The sequence below is a fragment of the Leptodactylus fuscus genome, chromosome 11 (genome assembly GCF_031893055.1).
Source record: "Leptodactylus fuscus isolate aLepFus1 chromosome 11, aLepFus1.hap2, whole genome shotgun sequence".
Classification (NCBI taxonomy): Eukaryota; Metazoa; Chordata; class Amphibia; order Anura; family Leptodactylidae; genus Leptodactylus; species Leptodactylus fuscus.
In genome coordinates this window covers 21,676,239-21,695,202 of record NC_134275.1, presented here as the reverse complement: position 1 = coordinate 21,695,202, position 18,964 = coordinate 21,676,239, and the positions used below count along the sequence as shown (strand labels likewise).

General features: G+C 42.9%; 1 protein-coding gene across 1 annotated transcript in view; it reads right to left on the bottom strand.

Moving 5' to 3' along the window:
- The window catches only part of LOC142184923 (coagulation factor VIII-like), a 67,872-nt gene that overhangs the window by 17,976 nt on the left and 30,932 nt on the right, over positions 1 to 18,964 (bottom strand). The window contains exons 16-24 of the mRNA XM_075260075.1: positions 15,695 to 15,883; positions 13,098 to 13,368; positions 11,556 to 11,735; positions 10,733 to 10,846; positions 9,343 to 9,414; positions 8,259 to 8,344; positions 7,019 to 7,174; positions 6,045 to 6,189; positions 4,973 to 5,121 (exon numbers count right to left, since the gene is read on the bottom strand). Coding sequence (XP_075116176.1) covers positions 4,973 to 5,121; positions 6,045 to 6,189; positions 7,019 to 7,174; positions 8,259 to 8,344; positions 9,343 to 9,414; positions 10,733 to 10,846; positions 11,556 to 11,735; positions 13,098 to 13,368; positions 15,695 to 15,883 — 1,362 coding nt within the window. The remainder of the gene's footprint in view (positions 1 to 4,972; positions 5,122 to 6,044; positions 6,190 to 7,018; positions 7,175 to 8,258; positions 8,345 to 9,342; positions 9,415 to 10,732; positions 10,847 to 11,555; positions 11,736 to 13,097; positions 13,369 to 15,694; positions 15,884 to 18,964) is intronic.

Sequence of the window (18,964 nt, the reverse complement as noted above, 5' to 3'; positions counted from 1 at the left end):
TAGAATGCATTGGCCAGCGCTGATTGGCCAATGCATTCTATTAGCCCGATGAAGTAGAGCTGAATGTGTGTGCTAAGCACACACATTCAGCTCTACTTCATCGGGCTAATAGAATGCATTGGCCAGCGCTGATTGGCCAGAGTACGGAATTCGGCCAATCAGCGCTGGCTCTGCTGGAGGAGGCGGAGTCTAAGATCGCTCCACACCAGTCTCCATTCAGGTCCGACCTTAGACTCCGCCTCCTCCAGCAGAGCCAGCGCTGATTGGCCGAATTCCGTACTCTGGCCAATCAGCACTGGCTAATGCATTGTATTGGCGTGATGAAGCAGTGCTGAATGAGTGTGCTTAGCACACACATTCAGCTCTACTTCATCGGGCTAATAGAATGCATTGGCCAATCAGCGCTGGCCAATGCATTCTATTAGCGTGAACTGAGTTTGCACAGGGGTTCTAGTGCACCCTCGGCTCTGCTACATCAGATTGCTACATCTGATGTAGCAGTGCCGAGTGTGCATCAGATGTGTAGTTGAGCAAAACTGACTCAGCACTGCTAAGTCTCTGCATTCGCATAGGAATGCATTGGCCAGCCTTCGGCCAATCAGCGCTGGCTCTGCCGGAGGAGGCGGAGTCTAAGGTCGGACCTGAATGGAGACTGGTGTGGAGCGATCTTAGACTCCGCCTCCTCCAGCAGAGCCAGCGCTGATTGGTCGAGTTCCGTACTCTGGCCAATCAGCACTGGCCAATGCATTTCTATGGGGAAAAGTTAGCTTGCGAAAATCGCAAACTGACAGGGATTTCCATGAAATAAAGTGACTTTTATGCCCCCAGACATGCTTCCCCTGCTGTCCCAGTGTCATTCCAGGGTGTTGGTATCATTTCCTGGGGTGTCATAGTGGACTTGGTGACCCTCCAGACACGAATTTGGGTTTCCCCCTTAACGAGTTTATGTTCCCCATAGACTATAATGGGGTTCGAAACCCATTCGAACACTCGAACAGTGAGCGGCTGTTCGAATCGAATTTCGAACCTCGAACATTTTAGTGTTCGCTCATCTCTAATACTTAAGGTTAAGGTGTAATTTCTAGAGATGAGCGAACACTGTTCGGATCAGCCGTTCCAAACAGCACGCTCCGATAGAAACGAATGGAAGCACCTGGCACGTACACTTTGCCGGCGGCCGGTCGCCGTGCCAGGTGCTTCCATTCATTTCTATGGGAGCGTGCTGTTTGGAACGGCTGATCCGAACAGTGTTCGCTCATCTCTAGTAATTTCCCAATTGTATTCTAAAGAACAATTAAAAATTACATTTAGATACAGATATTTTTAGTTCTTATTTGCCATCAACCTTGTAAAAATATGATAATATAATTATATGATATCATTTCCCTAAGCAACAAAAACAGCAACATTAGAAACTTGATATCTGGCTATAACAGTATATCAGCGTTCCCAGGTATATCAGAGGTAAACAGGTAATGTTCAGAGTAGATTGCAAATTGTTGTTCATACGGATAAAAACCTGTAAGCCCATGACCTGCATATCATCTAGAAGACCCTATTGTACTATTATTGTAATGAGAAAACTGCTTTTATGTATATGCCTTATTCTATATCTTACAAATAAGCAGAGAAAACTCTCCAACTTCATATTCTGTATAGACCAAGCCTTGTCCAGGGCGGCTGCCTCTACTGCTTTCCACTTGGCCTAACTACGTCTCTATCAGCCATTGTGAAGATACTTGCAAACAATGTGGTCATTATTGTCCTTGTAAATGCCCAATGAGCTAGAGAATATGTGGGAGCCTTGGCATTTAGAAGACTCTCCCCAGTCTTTATGTTATCTGTAATACTACACATAAGCTGCTTTGTCTTTCTAGGACTTCTGCTTCTAATGACTCAAAAAAAAAGGCGTTGTACTAAGGAATGGGCTAGCCCTTGCTCCTTCTGTAGATTATACTATGTCTTTCTGGAAGAAGCTAAACAATGAGCTCAGACTTTCCATCACGTATAAGATCTGCCTTGTATCACTGCATGGACATTTATCTTCTTGACTTTGCTTCCACCCATTTCTTTCTTTCTTCCATTTCAAGTATGTGAAGAGTAAATTTTTTTAAGATCTATCATGTCAATATAAATTTTGGAAGCTTCTATGTTTTGACAATAGCTGAATGTCAGATATTAATGATTCTGTTACACGAGACCTATAACTTGTATAATAGTAATGTAAATCCTACCCGGAAGTGGGGCTGTATGAGCAATGCTATAGGCACACAGCTAGGGCAGCGACTGCTATGCTGCTATAATGTGCTCAGTGTAACAAGGTTATTCCTGCAGAGGACAAGTTGTTACTTTCTGCATTGGGATGTGGACTACATCTACTGTATACATTGATCTAAGTTTTGTAGAGGACTGATGCATAAATTCTTCTGCGTCAAACTGTATTGAGTGTAACTTTTCTTTATAGAGATTCTGTCAGCAGGATATAACTACGCATATACTATACTACGCAATCGTTCCAAGTTTTTATGTCCAAATATGGTCCAATACTGAGACATTTGCCATTTTAAAACTATGTAAGGCTAAGGCCTCGCTGGACGTTCTCCACGTACTTTCAGTTACAATTATACCTATGGGGAAACCGCCGGCGTTTCCGTAGATATAATTGACATGCTACGATCGCGGCATGTCCGTGCGGCAGTTTTTAACGCAACACTTTGCCTGTACTGTAAAACTCTGTGATTTTTCCTGTGGTGTTTCCGCCCCACGAGGCCCCGGCCTAAATGATAATCATTAAGTGCTTTAAAGACATCTCTACTCTTTGGTACTGCTCGGCTGCATCCTTCTTCCTCCTGGACCAGGGAACCAGTGTGTACTTAACGTGTACACACTGGTCTAGGAAAGCTGGGTGCCTAAATTGGTATCACTGCCTTTCAAACCAAAGAATCAATGTCATCAGACTGATTAGATACAAAGCTCTTCTTTTATTTAGAATACGCATTTCACATTATCTGTCTGATTTCAGGAATCTGGGGATATAGTTGAAGCCCTTGGATAATGCATAGGACCTCAAGGTTTTCCCCAGTCATCAAAAAGACGGTTTTAAGCATCGTTTACACCATAAAAGTGACATAAATGATAATAAATCTGGGAGGGGCAATGGCCTGGCCCACATCGTGCTCCCCTCCGCCATGCCACCTTTCAAGAAAGTGGCAAGATTAGTGTAAAAATAAGGTTTTGTGTCTTTTTAACGCTACTTTTCTGGTGTAGATGCTTTTTAAAAGTGCTTCATTGAGTTTTTTTGCCTTGGTATCATTTTAAATTGCTATGCATTTTTCAATTTGCTGGCATGAGTGTTAACCCCTTAGATGCCACAGTCAATAATGACTGCAGCATCTAAGGGGTTTTCTGATTTGCTGTCACAGTGATTTGCAGAGCCCATGAGATACCAGAGCTACATGATGGAGCTTGAAACAGAAAGGGTAAGTTCACACGGCGGAAACCTTTTCCGCTGTGTGACTTTTTCGTGCGGCATCCCGCTCCTGATTAGGCCCGGATGAATGGACTGAATCAGGAGGGAGTCTCAAGCCACGGACACCATGGCTGACTCAGCCGCGGAATCCGCAGGAAGATAGGGAATGTCGCTTCTTTTTCCTGCTAGCTGAAAAAAATCGCTAGCAAGAAAAAAAAAAGCGAGTGACTCTCCTTGAAATGAATGGGCAACGTTCTTGCAGACGGATTCTGAGGCGGATTCCGCGTCAAAATACACCTGCAAAAAATTCTGTGTGAACATACCCAAATAGCACTATTTGACTTTTTTGACTTCAGATTTTGCTGGAATCGTTTTTGGGTACCAGGTCTCATTTGCAGAGCACCTCAAGTACTAGTACAATAGAAACCACCCAAAACTGACCCCATTTCTGACATCCCTCTCAGAATTTATCAAGGGGTATAGAGATCATTTTGATCCTGCAGGTGTTTAAAGGGGCTCTATCAGCAAAATCATGCTGATAGAGCCCCACATATGCGTGAATAGCCTTTAAAAAGGCTATTCAGGCACCGTTAAAGTTATATTAAACTACCCCCCCCCCCAGTTTTAAAATAATACCCTAAAAAAGAATGTGATCAACTTACCCATCGTGCACGGTGGGCGGGCATTCAGGGTGCGCTGTGTTCTTCATCCTCTTCCTGTGATGTCCTCGGGTCCCGTCTAAGTCGCGAAATGACATTGCTAAAAAATGGCCTGGGCGCATGCGCAGTAGCATGCTGCTTCTACTACAGCTACTGCGCATGCGCCCAGGCCATTTTTAAGCAATTTCAGTTTGCGACTTAGACGGGACCCGAGGACATCGCAGAAAGAGGAGGCGTGGATGAAGAAGACGGCGCACCCTGAATGCCCGCCCACCGTGCACGATGGGTAAGTTGATCACATTCTTTTTTAGGGTATTATTTTAAAACTGGGGGGTAGTTTAATATAACTTTAGCGGTGCCTGAATAGCCTTTTTAAAGGCTATTCATGCATATGTGGGGCTCTATCAGCATGATTTTGCTGATAGAGCCCCTTTAAGAATTTATTAACATTGGGAAATTAAAATGTAGTTATTATTATGATTATTATTTCTAGGGGTTAAAGGAGAAAAAGCACGCCATAGTCCATTATACAATGTCTCCTGATCACAGCAATCGCCCATATGTCGGAGTAAATTGCTGTATGGATACATAACAGGACTCTTTCTGCAGCATTGTACACTGCGTGTTTCTTAATGGATTTTCTCCCCTTATTAACCCTAAAGGAAAAATGCCTGCGTTTCCGTTGGTATAATTGACATGTTGTGATTTTCAACAACACAGGTGTTTTTGAAAACTCAGCTTTTCCGCAGCAATGTTACGTTTTTACAACATGAAGCTTCAGCCTTAAAGTCTGTACATTTGTTCTCCGACTCTAGTTCAGAGCTTCCTAGTAAGTGACACATACCTGTGGTCTCCAGGCATTAATGCGACCTCGCTGGTTAAGTCTTGCTAAATCAGGAGTCCACGAAGAAAAAATAGAATGAGAATAAGACGAAGCCGATATATGATAAGAAGCGATTACACCCGACTGCATTCCAAGGGGCAATGAGCAACCTGAAAAGATAACATATTAAAATACTAAATATTTTGTACATTCTTAGGCTAAGCCCCCACGGGCCGTAATCGCAGCGCTAAAGCACTGTGGAAAGAACCGCGGCGTGAACACACTGCGGTTCTTTCCGCAGCGCTTTTAAGAGAAAGTTCACAGAGTTTTCCTCCGCGGACTTTCTCTTGACATTATATCTACGGGAAAGCTGCCGGCGTTTCTGTAGATATAATTGACATGCTGCGATTTGCAAAGCCGCAACGGCTTTGCAAATCTCAGTGTGTCCGCGCTGCAATGTTTTCTGCAAAGTGGGGATGGGATTCGCATGAATCCTATCCCCTTTGCTTGCACTGTAAAACGCCGCGATTTTTCCCGCAAAATAGCGGCATTTACGTCCCATGGGGCCCCGGGCTTAAAGAGGTTTTCCTATGAACAAGTTAAATATTTTTGCAAATATGATTAAAAATTTGAAGAGTTTTCAAGAATTTTTCTAACCATTTAGTGGTGACACTCTGTTGTCTTGATCTGTTGCCAATGAATATGACCATTGGCAACAAAGCTGGAACTTTTTATGGTCAAAAAGCCAAGACCATAGAAAACTCCTGCATTCATGGTCGTATCCATCAGCAACCAAGACAATATGGTGTCACTATGAAAATGGTTGGAGAAAATCTCAAAAATATGGTTTGCAGGTATGTGCTCAGGTTCCAGGGATAATGGCACAACTATCCCCGACACTGGGGCACATGCCTTCCAAACTAACAGTGTGCTTAATTCAGCTTTAATTCAGCTTCGTCGCGTCTTTTTTCCATGATAAATTCTATAAATAAATATTTGACAAGTGGTGCCCAAATTTTACATAAGACTGTACATGTGTGTGATATGTACAAATATGTATTTCATACAGAGGTATCTTTCTAGATTATCTTACTAGTAAGGTCACAGCCAAAAAGTTCCATTCGCAGTCCAGCTCTCGCTCCTGTATGTGTTGGATGGAGCCGTAGAAAGCGAGCAACAATGGGAGGATCAAAGTGGTTCTCTCGGACAGTAGATGCATCGACATTACCAAAAAATACCTAAAAAATATCACAGTCACAAGGTAAGAGCCAATGCTAAGTATTACTTGAAAATTATAACAGATAAAGTTAAAAAATTCTGTGATATAGAATGAAGTGTTTTTTTCGAATTCATTTAGCTGGCGGCTACATTACATGGATTTTAGATTTGTCATGACAATATGATGCCCTACTGAAGGGCAGCCTATGTTAGCAACAAGTCTGCTGGGGTATTATAGCAAATGACACAAAAATTATAGGGTTAAGGGGATATCGTCAGTCTTTAGGGAGAGACCACCAATAAGGTGTGTGGAGTCTTATTAAGCCATAGATGCTCCACTGTGCAAAGGAACATGGGAAGAATATGTGAATCTGTCTTCCGTGATGTAATTAGGAAGTCAGTGCCTCAGTCATGCAGCCCAGGCACTGTCTTCCTAATTACATCATGGAAGATAGATTTGTATATACTCAGGCAGCGCCCTCTATTGGGCTGTATGACTGAGGCACTGTCTTCCTAATTGGAAGATAGATTTACAAAAATTATAGTCGCTAAGAAAACATATATTCTATAAGAATATGTAGTAATTAGAGATGAGCGAGTACTGTTGGGATCAGCCGATCCGAACAGCACGCTTCATAGAAATGAATGGATGCACCTGGTACTTCCGCTTTGACGGCGGCCGGCCGCTTAACCCCCCGCGTGCCGGCTACGTCCATTCATTTCTATGCAAGCGTGCTGTTCGGATCGGCTGATCTGAACAGTACTCGCTCATCTCTAGTAGTAATATAACATTGGTCAAAACTAAAAATAAAATAAAAAAAATATTCTACTCATGAGTTGTGAACACACCATTTGGTTGCTGCTACTGTTTCCCTGGTACGGGTTCCATTTCTGTCCATTCAAGCTGTAGTATACAAGGAACTGAGATATGTATATAGAGAGGATACGTTGCCGAGCACCTTGTGTTTGTATACTGTGAACCAACATGGGAGATAAAAGATCCACCTGGAAGAACGTCAGATTAGATTTAATGGACCAAATAATAATATGATTTAGAATAATAAATTGAGACTTGACATTTTATCAAACACGTAAATCTGTATATGTATACAGTGGCATATACAGGGGTTACACATACATGTAAACACATTTGTGTCATACACATCTGTGTCATATGTATGTGTAACAGCCAGGGAAGGTGATAAATTTGTGATGTAGGAAAAAAGAGACAGGGTAGAAAGAATTAAGACACAAGGAAAAGCGTCGAAGAGTTCTTAATGAAAAAGCAATTAGCACATTACAAGAGGAAAACGTCTAAGGCGAAGACCCCACTAAAACGCTGTTTTTGCTGCTTTACACGTCGGAATAGCCTTTAGAAAGGCTATTCGTCTCTTACCTTTAGATGTGGTCTCTGCCGCGCCGTTCCTTAGACGTACCGTTTTTTTCCGGTATGCTAATGAGTTCTCTGCAGCAAAGAGGGCGGGCCCCAGCACTCAAATGGCAATGGGGGCGTCCCCACTGCTGCCCAAGAACCCACTCCAGCGCCGCCTTCTTCTTCAGCTGCATCCTCTCCTTCTGTGTCGTCTTCCTTCTTCGTCAGCTCTTACGCCTGCGCAGTCTTGCCTTGCGGCCTCGAAAATATGGCCGCCGGTCGGCATGCGCAGTTGGCTCTACCAGTGTCTCGCTGGCAGAGCCGACTGCGCAGGTGTCAGAGCTGACAAAGAAGGAAGACGACAGAGAAGGGGAGGATGCAGCTGAAGAAGGCGGCAGCACTGGAGTGGATTCTCAGGCAGCAGTGGGGACGCCGCCATCGCCATTTGAGTGCTGGGGCTCGCCCTCATTGCTGCGGAGAACTCATTAGCATACCGGTAAAAACTGGTATTTCTAAGGAATGGCGTCTAAAGGTAAGAGATGAATAGCCTTTCTAAAGACTATTCCTACATCTAAAGCACAAAAAAAAAACAGCGTTTTAGTGGTAGAATCCCTTTAAACGATTATGAATAGATGATGTCATATAATGTATAGAATATTTAATACTATTGTATTTGACATTAGAACAGTGTAACTTCTTGCACAAAATTGTTCTTACCTGTATCCAGGAATCTATACTGTCCACACTCCATGCATTAATAGATCCAGTATTTCCCAATCTGGCCAGTGATGGTACCCAGGTACCTGTGTAAAGAAAAAATGTATTAAATTTTCATGTTAGAAAAATGATATGTATTGAATGGCATGGAATAATGCAAAATGGCCATGAGCTGTTCTCCATCCTTCTCAAGTGTCACCACAGAGGTTCAGGTGTGTGTGCATTCACACGGAGTAACGTGCCGCGTGACCTGGCACGTATACGCCGTGTGAGATTTTGAGTGCCGTATACACTCCCATTGATTTCAATGGGAGCCTGGATCGTATACGCCGCGTTATTTTGCGGCCGTGATGTTGGGAGGGTATACGGCGCTCAAAATCTCACACGGCGTATATGGGCACGTTACGCCGTGTGACTGCACTATACTAGTCCTAATCTATACACATGCCATTCCTACACACATTAATCCACATTTCAAGGTGTAGATCACATTCTTGGAATCCCAAGTATTCTGAGTAATCTTATGTATCATTCTGTTGTGAGGAGCCCAGTCAGCTACGTCTTTTCTCTTATGCAGGGGGTGTTCACAGGTTCAGGGTTTCAGATGTAGGTTTTGATAGCCAAAGCCATGTGAAGGCAGGAGAAGTACAGAGGACAGGGGTTACGTCTGTCCTAAAAACTGCATCTGAAAACCTGAATGAGTAACACACTAATGTCTATCTCTTCACAGGCTTTCCATGGCCCACAGATAGCAAAATATTGTAGTCATTTCTCAAAATATGTTGTAATGTTTGGTAATAATGTATAATAAGGAGTGAGTGGTGTATATGGTTCTTGAAGGAGCAGAGTCCTAAGGCCGGGTTCACACGGGTTTTTTTTGGTCCAGATTTTGATGCGAAATCCACATCAAAATTGGACCAGATTCTGCAGCAACCTCCGCCTCAAAATCCAGTCCAAACCCCCTCCCCCGTGTGAACCCGACTTAAGATAAGTGAATACTGAGAACCCCACTCAACACTCACCCGTGCTCACTCACACTCAATGCTCACTGTTTTTCAAAAACAGATATATCAAAATCTCTCACCGTAGTGTCCTGATGCAGAAATTTGAGAGTCTCTTATTTTTCCACTTGATAAACCAAGAGGTTGTCGACATCCTATGGAGAAAGTCATCACCATAATGAGTACAAGAATATCTCCATCTCAACTCTGAATGACTTCTATTACAGTGAAGGCCACTCTTAGCTTAGAAGGTGCCTTGTGATAGACCTTCTATAGTCACCTTCTCCACACTATTAGCAAAGGCTTTTGCAAATTTTTTTACATATTATGACAAAAAAAACGCAACTAAACCATAAAAAAGGCTCATGTAGATACACTGTTAATATTAGCTGTAATGGAACTATATATTGTGAATTGTATACATAATCTGTTCCTTTTGGAATAGAAATACTAATTTGGCAATAAACTCCGCATCATGGTAGTAGACTTTTTAACTGAGTCATGCATGATGTTAAGGATGCTGCCCTCTAGATGGCGGTATACAGAGTGCACTGTTCTCCTAATTACATCCTGGAGAATAGATTTGCATATTTTTTACCTATATTGTATAATGTTACTGCATAATTGGATGCATATGATATTGTGTAGTATTATAATTGTATATGTATAATTCCTGTATAATATATTAACGTGCATATATATAAATGTTTACTGCATATATAATTATAATGCTATACAGCAGCCCTCCTTATGCTGAGTTCATATGGGGTATATTGGTCCGGATTTTGACCCGGGTAGCCACGTCTGAATCTGGACCAAAATCCACCTGCCGCGGCTAGCCGTGACTGTCACGGCTTCTGACAGTCGTAGCTTTTCGCTCCGGATTAGGCCCAAATGAATGGGACTAGTCCGGAGAGATTGTCTTGACACGGATGCCGTGTCAAGATAGGGCAGGTCGCTTCTTTTTTCTGCAAGCAGTAAAAAAACGCTTGCAGAAAAAGGAAATGCCCGGCTCCCATTGAATTCAGTTTTTTTAAGCCGGATTTTGACGTGGATTCCCATCTTTGTCGTTTGGGTCCACCGAGTAACATGAACGACGGACAGCCTGTTTGCTAAAACAGCAGTGACCTGTGGAATCCATAAACTATAATGCTTTTATACTGAAACTGGCAGAGAGAAAATCCCTCCATGCAGGCGGAGTCTGCAATGCAGATGTGAACGTAACCTTAAAGATCAAAGTTGCTGATGTGTGATGTATGATATGCGTGATTCTTACAGATTTACATTATAGACTGCTACATCTGTATATGCATTCGAACAAGAAAATTTTAGTCCCTCTTTTCATCCAATACAGAGGGTTTTCTCCTGCTCCTGCCCGTGACCGCTCCATTTATCATAGTTTATTTTTTTTACAAAAAATCAGTACTTTAATCATTTTAATAAATTCAATATTGCTCACTAATATGGTCTTACGTGGATCATATACAAGGTAGAGGGCTTTCATTTTATACTCTTCATATACTGCTTCAGTTTCTATATGCCACAATCCAGTTGTTTGAGCTTCCATCTCTAGGGTGACACCAACTCCTATGATAAAACATATAATGATAGAAATGAGTGTGTGAATTGGAATGGGAACATTCTGCCCTTTCAGCCTTTACTGATAAGGAGGCAGTATGGCATGCTATCGTACCATCTTCTTCCACTCAGGAACAGTCATATTTACTATACATGCATGGTGAATTTGGGAGTGGTACAACAGACCTGTGGTCTCCATTGCCAATCAACTCAATGGAAGACCCGTGGCTCACCTGCATGTACCGTATCTCCTTCCTTGTCTACAAAGGTGCAGACGCTCACTCATATAAGCAGATATGCTCAGGCACTGAACCAAGGGAAAAGTTCAGACCCCCTTCCCCATTAATGTTAAAGAAGTTCCATGAAGAGACAGAAGGATTTGAGCAAGATATTTGGAATATCCTCCCTGTTGAGTCCCTTCAAAAACTGTCTGCGAGCACCGAGAAGAACTGACGCTGTTCCAAAGGCAAAGGTCACACCAAATATTGAAAGGATTTAGACTTCTTTTGTTCATTCACTGTGCATTTGGTCAATTTACAAAAATAAACTATTGACCCTTCTATTTTTTAAAGTGTTCCTACATGCAGTATACCCCCCCCCCCCAGTACTGTATATAGTGCTAAGACAATATGTGCTATAAGGTCAGATTGGAAATACTATAAGGAAGATAAGATGTTGTTGTGGACTGAACCTTGCTGACATGTGAGATGTGTCTTACCAGGGTATAGGTTTACTATATTGATGGGATGGTCCTTATGGCTCCGTTGTGTGAGGATATTCCCATGAAACTGAACAGAAATGATTTCTTTTCTTCCTATACTGAGTAGATGCCATCGTACTTTTCTCTCCAAAGGCAGCACCAGACCAGGTGTTGTGTCACCAACGTATCCATTAATAGCTACAATACCATAAAGATATACAGTTTATCCATTGTCTGCATCAATAATGACAACATAAAATGTAATGATAATAAATGAACTTATTAAGTGTAAGTTTACAAGGTGCGCTGTACATCAGTGGTCCCTAAAGGGAGTCTGTCAGGTCCTACCTGTTTGTTCTTGGTGCCAGCGGAACCAGCTCAGGATTAATACTGGGAAGACCAAGGAGATGGTGGTGGACTTTAGAAAACGGAGAAGTGCTCTGACCCCGGTGGAGATCCAGGGGACATGCATTGAGATAGTCAGGACCTATAAGTATCTGGGTGTGCTCCTCAATAATAAACTAGACTGGGCTGATCACCTGGAGGCGCTGCACAGAAAGGGCCACAGCAGACTCTACCTGCTCAGGAGGCTGAGGGCCTTCGGAGTCCAGGGGACACTTCTTAGGGCCTTCTTCAACTCTGTGGTTGCTTCAGCCATCTTTTTCGGTGTGGCCTGCTGGGGGAGCAGTATATCAACCAGGGACAGAAATAGACCTGACAGGCTGATCAGAAGGGCCAGCTCTGTCCTGGGGAGCCCCCTGGACCCAGTACAGGTGGTGGGTGACAGAAGGATACTGTCCATGGTGACCTCCATGCAGGAGAACAAATCCCACCCCATGTATGGGACCTTGATGGGACTTGGCAGCACTGTAAGTGACCGTCTGCTTCACCCCAAGTGTGAGAAGGAGCTATCGCAAGTCCTTCCTTCCAACCGCGACCAGGCTGTATAATCTGCATCAAACCAAGCGAAGCTCACTCCACACAGAGAACTAAATGACTATGAAGTCTTCCTTCTTTCTCTTCCGTTCCTTAGCTGCTATGGACTCCTAGTTTATCTTCTCTTCTCAGCATATGTGTTTCTACGTCTGCATTATATTACTGTGTATTATCCTGTATCTGTATTACTATGCTGCTGTAACATGCTGAAATTTCCCCAATGTGGGACTATTAAAGGATTATCTTATCTTATCTTTTTTTTTTGTACTTTTTACCTGTCCCACCAGAGGACTTGATCCTGGGATCCCTATGTTCATAGGGAGCGGTAGTCAGAAGGCCATTGCTCAGTCTCCCGGCTGCTCCTGCACCCGCGGCATTACATCATTGCACTATTATGACGCTGAGTGTTAACTATATGCTTAGCGAGACATAATAGTATACCGAAAAGCGGGAAGGGGTTAAAGAAGGGATCCCGCCAACAATAGTAGTTGGCAGATAATATCATTGCATATATATTTGATACCCACACATGTTTTACACACACAGTATAGGCTGAAACTGGATCTGTGCAGTAAACAATGGTAAGGATTCATTTATATCCAGAATTACTGCTGAATTACGTACCATGAAAAATGTGTTCGTGCTGCAAATCCTTAGAAGTTTTGTCTGTATAACAGACTGCGGGGCAGGAAGCTGCTGAACCCATTTTAGAAACACAAGTCAAAGGGCAATGCTGCTGCCAATTCTCCTTGAAATACCAGCTCTCAGTCTCATCAACGTCCATGAAGACAAGTGAGAAGTCCTGCATTGATAACTGAAGAACATTGGACCTCTTTAACACTTTAGGTCGACAGATGAGCAAAGGTCCAAAGAGTCCGGAATGAAAATCTTTGTACTTGGAGAAGAACATAAGAAAAGTTGGGAAATACAATTATTAATACTATATACTAAATTGTAGTTCATTACTACAAAGTATACAGATATATATGGAGTCCCAATAATAAATAAGCCATAGAACTTAAAATAAATCCACATTTTATGTCATTTTAGGTATAAAATTTTGTATATTAAATGTTGGTTTAGAATAATGAGCGAACACTATTCGAAACAGCCGAATGGAAACGGACCCCCCGCGTGCCTTCTACGTCCATTCATTTCTATGGGAGCGTGCTATTCGAAACGGCTGTTTCGAATAGTGTTCGCTCATCTCTAATAATGACCATAAAGCACAACAGGGATCAAGTCATAAGCTGTAAACTAATAGACCTTAGAGTAAAAGTACATTCAAGGGAATCGCATGGTGTCATTCTTTACATGTTTGGAGCATTTATATTTCACAGAAGCGCATGAAGATGTAGAGTAGGTATAATAGTTTGTCACAAAAGACAAGTATTTTAAAGCCGAAGTTCAAGTACATCGGTCATATTTAGGACTCACAAGTCATTTATCCAGGGAACCATATTTTATTAAAGGGATTCTATCATTGGAAAAATAATTTTTAATTAAGCATATATTTGCATAGCCTTTAGAAAGACTATTCCAGACATACCTTTATTTTATTAATCCTTCCAGCAGTTTTTGAATTAGCCAGCTTTTATTTATTAATTAGCCATCTCGGAGCATCGGAAGTTCACTGAGCACTGGGTGCTGTGTGTACACAGGGGGAGGTGAGAGAAGAGACTGATGATGATGATGATGATGATGATGACTCGTCACCCTTCCCTGCTCTCACTTTCCCCTGTATACACATATTACACAGTGCTCAGTGAACTTCCAGTGCTCCGAGATGGCTAATTAGTAAATCAATAAAAGCGAGCTAATTCAAAAATGGCTGAGAGGATTAACAAATTAAAGGTATGTTTTGACTAGCCCTTCTAAAGGCTATGCAAATATATGCTTAGTTAAAAATCACCAGAGCCAATGATAGAATTCCTTTAAATCTTGAAGAGGATTCTGTTCATTCACTCCTTAACTATCACTATCAAAGGAATGGTTTCTCCAGGTTTCGGCTATATGTATACAGATAGACAACATAAAAAAAAGGTTTAATTTCTACGTCAAAAGAGTAAGACTTTCACATTTGCTCCTGAAAAGTCATGTTGCTGGGGATAGCATTAGAGTTGTCCCCAAATAAAACCCCTGAGAGTTCTGAAAAAGTGTTATTAACCTATCTAACTTTATAGTAGGTCCAACTTAAGAAAGGCTGGAGTCACGGGTCTTGACATCTTCCAATACAAACAGCTGGTAGACAGGGATATATTTGGCATATAGAATGTAAATTCTGTGGCTGCAGGCTAAAGCCATGTGCGTTGGGACTGCTGCAGGATGTTCGCAACAGACATTTTATAACAGACCCATTTGCACTAAAAACCAGCCACAATTCTCATGTGGCTAGTGTCAGCCAAACCTGCAGTAATAATGGACATGTTGCATGTTCAAGACCCGCAGCTCAAGACACTTCACACTGTAGTTGTTTCCTGCAGTGTGCGGATGGGATTTGTCTATATCTGGTCAGGTGGTTTAGTTTTCAATGTTGATGCAGCTCGAGAACACGATCCTGCGACGCCTCTATCTTCAGCTGGGTCCTCCCCTTCTCTGTTGTCTTCCTCCTGCGTCACCTCCGACACCTGCGCAGTTGGCTTTGCCAGTGAGTCAACAGCAGAGCCGAGTGCGAATGCCGGCCGGCGGCCATTTTTGGGAGGCCGCTCCTGCATTGAACTACAAGAGCAAGAGTGGCCTCCCAAAAATGGCCACCAGCCGGCATGCACAGTTGGCTCTACTAGTGTCTCACCGGCAGAGCCAACTGCGCAGGCGTCGGAGGTGACGCAGGAGGAAGACGACAGAGAAGGGGAGGATCCAGCTGAAGATAGAGGCGTCGCAGGATCGTGTTCTCGAGCTGCAGTGGGGACGCCTCCATCGCTGTGAAAGAACTAATTTGCATACCGGTAAAAAACGATATTTCTAAGGAACGGCGCGGCGGAGATCACATCTAAAGGTAAGAGACTAATAGCCTTTCTATTCCGACGTCTTATCCACAAAAAAGAGGTTTTAATGGTAGAATCCCTTTAAGGTTTAGTGTAAGGGGTCAAAATCTGAAAAATCCCAAATATGATTATTACCAGAAGGACAAATTCTTTTATATAAATATTTAGGACTATTAAACTAGATACTAAATATCATCCTGATATTTGGACTATTTAGGACTCAATGATTCTATTTACCGGGTGAGCATTAGAGGTGTAAAACCAGGTTCGACATTCCTCTTCAGAATCCATGGGTCCAAACTGAGAGCTCACTTTTCCTGTGTATGTACGAGTCTGTTGTGGGGGAACATTCTCTTCTCTCCAAGGTACTGCTAGAACATTAGAATAGAAAGAGTACGGACGAGAGGCCATGTTCTTAAATTGTACCTAGAAAAGAATAATATAAGCCTATAAATGGGACGAGGAGTATAGAAGCAGGATTAAGATAAAATATACAGGACAAATGATGCCGATAACGTACGCCAAGTGGAGTTTCCTTGGTTTGGATCCATATTTAGAAATTTATATAGAAAAAAAATAATTACCGGGAGCTTTTTTTAAAAATTTCACAAGTAACATATTTTTATAGCAAAACAGAGTCTCTTATTGCGCTGTATATAATATAGCTCTAGTATAATGTCCTCACAGTGCTGGATCATCATTCTAGATGATTTTTTTCATCTGTTTTTCAAAACAATAAAAACAAAAATCATTAGCTTGTGTCACTATTTTCTGAGGGCTGAAACTATCTTTTTGTCAGCAAAGATTGGTAAGGACTTGTTATTTCCAGAACGAGTTGAGATTTTGATTGATACCATTTTGGAATCCAAAATGATCACTTTTTATACCCTTTTTTTTTTTGGAAACAACAGCAATATTCTTAATTTTTTCGGTGACAAAAAGTTCTTGGTAGGGGAAAATTGTGAATTACCGTATATACTCGAGTATAAGCCGACCCGAATATAAGCCGAGGCCCCTAATTTTACCACAAAAAACTGGGAAAACTTATTGACTCGAGTATAAGCCGAGGGGGGGAAATGCAGCAGCTACTGGAAAATTTCAAAAATTTAAATGGTTGGAGTTTTTGGGTGCAGTAGGTGCTGGGGAAGGGGAGGGGGTGTTTTGGTTGTCTGTCTGCCCCTTCCCTGAGATTGAGGACTGGGTTTTTTTCCCCCACTTGGAATTCAGTCTGGCTGAATATAGGGGATCTGCAATGCTCCTATTAACCCCTTCCTGATGGAACAGGAGCACTGCAGATCCCCTATATTCAGTAGACCGGTCACTGTCAGACACAGAGATACCTAATGTGTTTGTGTTTCACAGTCATTTTCTACTTTTGTATGTATTCTAGGGAAAGGAGGGATTTAGAACTTTATTTTATTTTTTTGTATTATATTTTTTTAAAGCTTCTTTTTTTTCACTATATTATGGGAGATTCTATACATTACTATTGCGACTGGTCATAGACCATCCCCCACCCCCCAAAAAAAATAAATACTTTTTTTTTTTTCTTTTTGCTTGACTCGAGTATAAGCCGAGGGGGGCTTTTTCAGCATAAAAACTGTGCTTAAAAATTCGGCTTATACTCGAGTATATACCGTATTTTCCGGACTATAAGGCGCACATAAAAACCTACGATTTCCTCAGAAATCGTAAGTGCGGCTTATAGTCCGGTGCGCCTTATATATGGATGGAAGCGGCAGCAAAGTCTGCGTGCCGCTTCCATACATACATAAAAGGCACCGTAAGGGTGCATTCACACTACAGAGCGTCGGCGTGTATCACAGCCGTACACGCCGGCGTTACAGCAGGGCTGCCGGACACTTCCCATTCATTTCTATGGGAGCCGGCATGCGAGCGCTCCCCATAGAAATGAATGCAAAAAAGCAGTCCATTCATTTCTATGGGGAGCGCTCGCCTGCCGGCTCCCATAGAAATGAATGGGAAGTGTCCGGCAGCCCTGCTGTCACGCCGGCCTGAAACAGAATGTGAAACTTACCGAGCGGTGCAGGGCGGGCGGGCGGGCATTCAGGCCTCCTCTTCCTCCGATGTCCTGACCACTTCCTCCGGCGCTCGCGAACTAATGGCCTGGGCGCATGCGCAATATCATAATGCTTCTACTACCATAATGCTTCCAATAGAAGCGGCTGGCACGCGGGGGGTTAAGCGGCCGCTGGCAAAGTCTGCCTGCCGCTGCTTTCAATAACATATAATGCGCACCGGACTGCGGCTTATAGTCCGGTGCGCCTTATATATGAACCGAGACGGACTATAAGGCGCTCATGGGCAATGCGGCTTATAGTCCAGTGCGCCTTATAGTCCGCAAAATACGGTACGGTATGTCTAATTTTAGTTTTTAGGTCTACCCTGGGACGTCATTGTGCTATAATTTTATTGTGTATGTTATTTCTGCTCACAGTCTCTGACTGTGCCTGATATGCTACCATAGATGCACCGAGCTGCCATTGCAACCATTGGTCCCCTACAATTGAGGTCCAAAGGGTTAAAAACAAAAGAACATAGGGGCAGATTTACTATTCCTGCCTAATACTGAGACAATGTAAACTTAGATAAGACAATCTAAATAAGTTCACGCTGGATGAGTAACTATGAAGCTATTAAGCTTTGCACTTTTCTGTTTTCCATTTTTATGTGAGGTATTAAAAGCATCTAAAACACGTCATATTCCCTGCACCAGTGGAGAGTGCACCTCCTTTATGAAGAGGTGCACCTCTGCTCATAAATCAAGTGTACCCTCCACTGGGACATGTGCCTGTTCGGAAATGTTCAGCTTGTGGTTGACATAAAGATCAGGTATCATTTACACCAGAACAAATTATCATAAATCTGGTGGGGCCATTGGCCCTGCCCATGCTACACCCAGCGCCGCACCTCCCATGAGGCGACCTGAAGCGAGCGCTTCAGGCGGCGCTATGGCAGGGCCCCAGGGAGGGCAGCATTTTTTCTTACCTAAGCCAGTCCAGGACAAGCTGTCCTGGACTGGCTTAGCATGGAGCGGTGGATTGGGAAGGCCGCTGAAGCAGCGCTGCTCCGGTAGCCTCCCCTCACGCTCAGGCAGAGAGCAGGACCTCTCCGTGGGGGTGGGGTGGGGGGGGGCGACTTTCTGTCGTTCGCTTCGGGCGGCGAGAGGGGCAGGATCACCCCTGGCTAAACCCCTCACCACACACCCGTCTAGGAAAGTGACGAGGGCAGAAAACGGGTCTACAAAGCATAATAGAGCTGCTTTTAAGAATAGTGTAAGGCATGTATACCAGAATTCTGGTGTATGTTGATTATATCTAAATCTACCCTAATTGTGTTTTACATATATTGCAGTAGTCTACTATTTGCCCATAGTGGGCTATATTTATGAAGACTGGTATATCGAACACCAGTCTTCATATCTCCAGCTCTGGTGAAGGAGCCGTCTAATTTATGCCATGTCTTCAGAAATGTGGGCCATGTGTC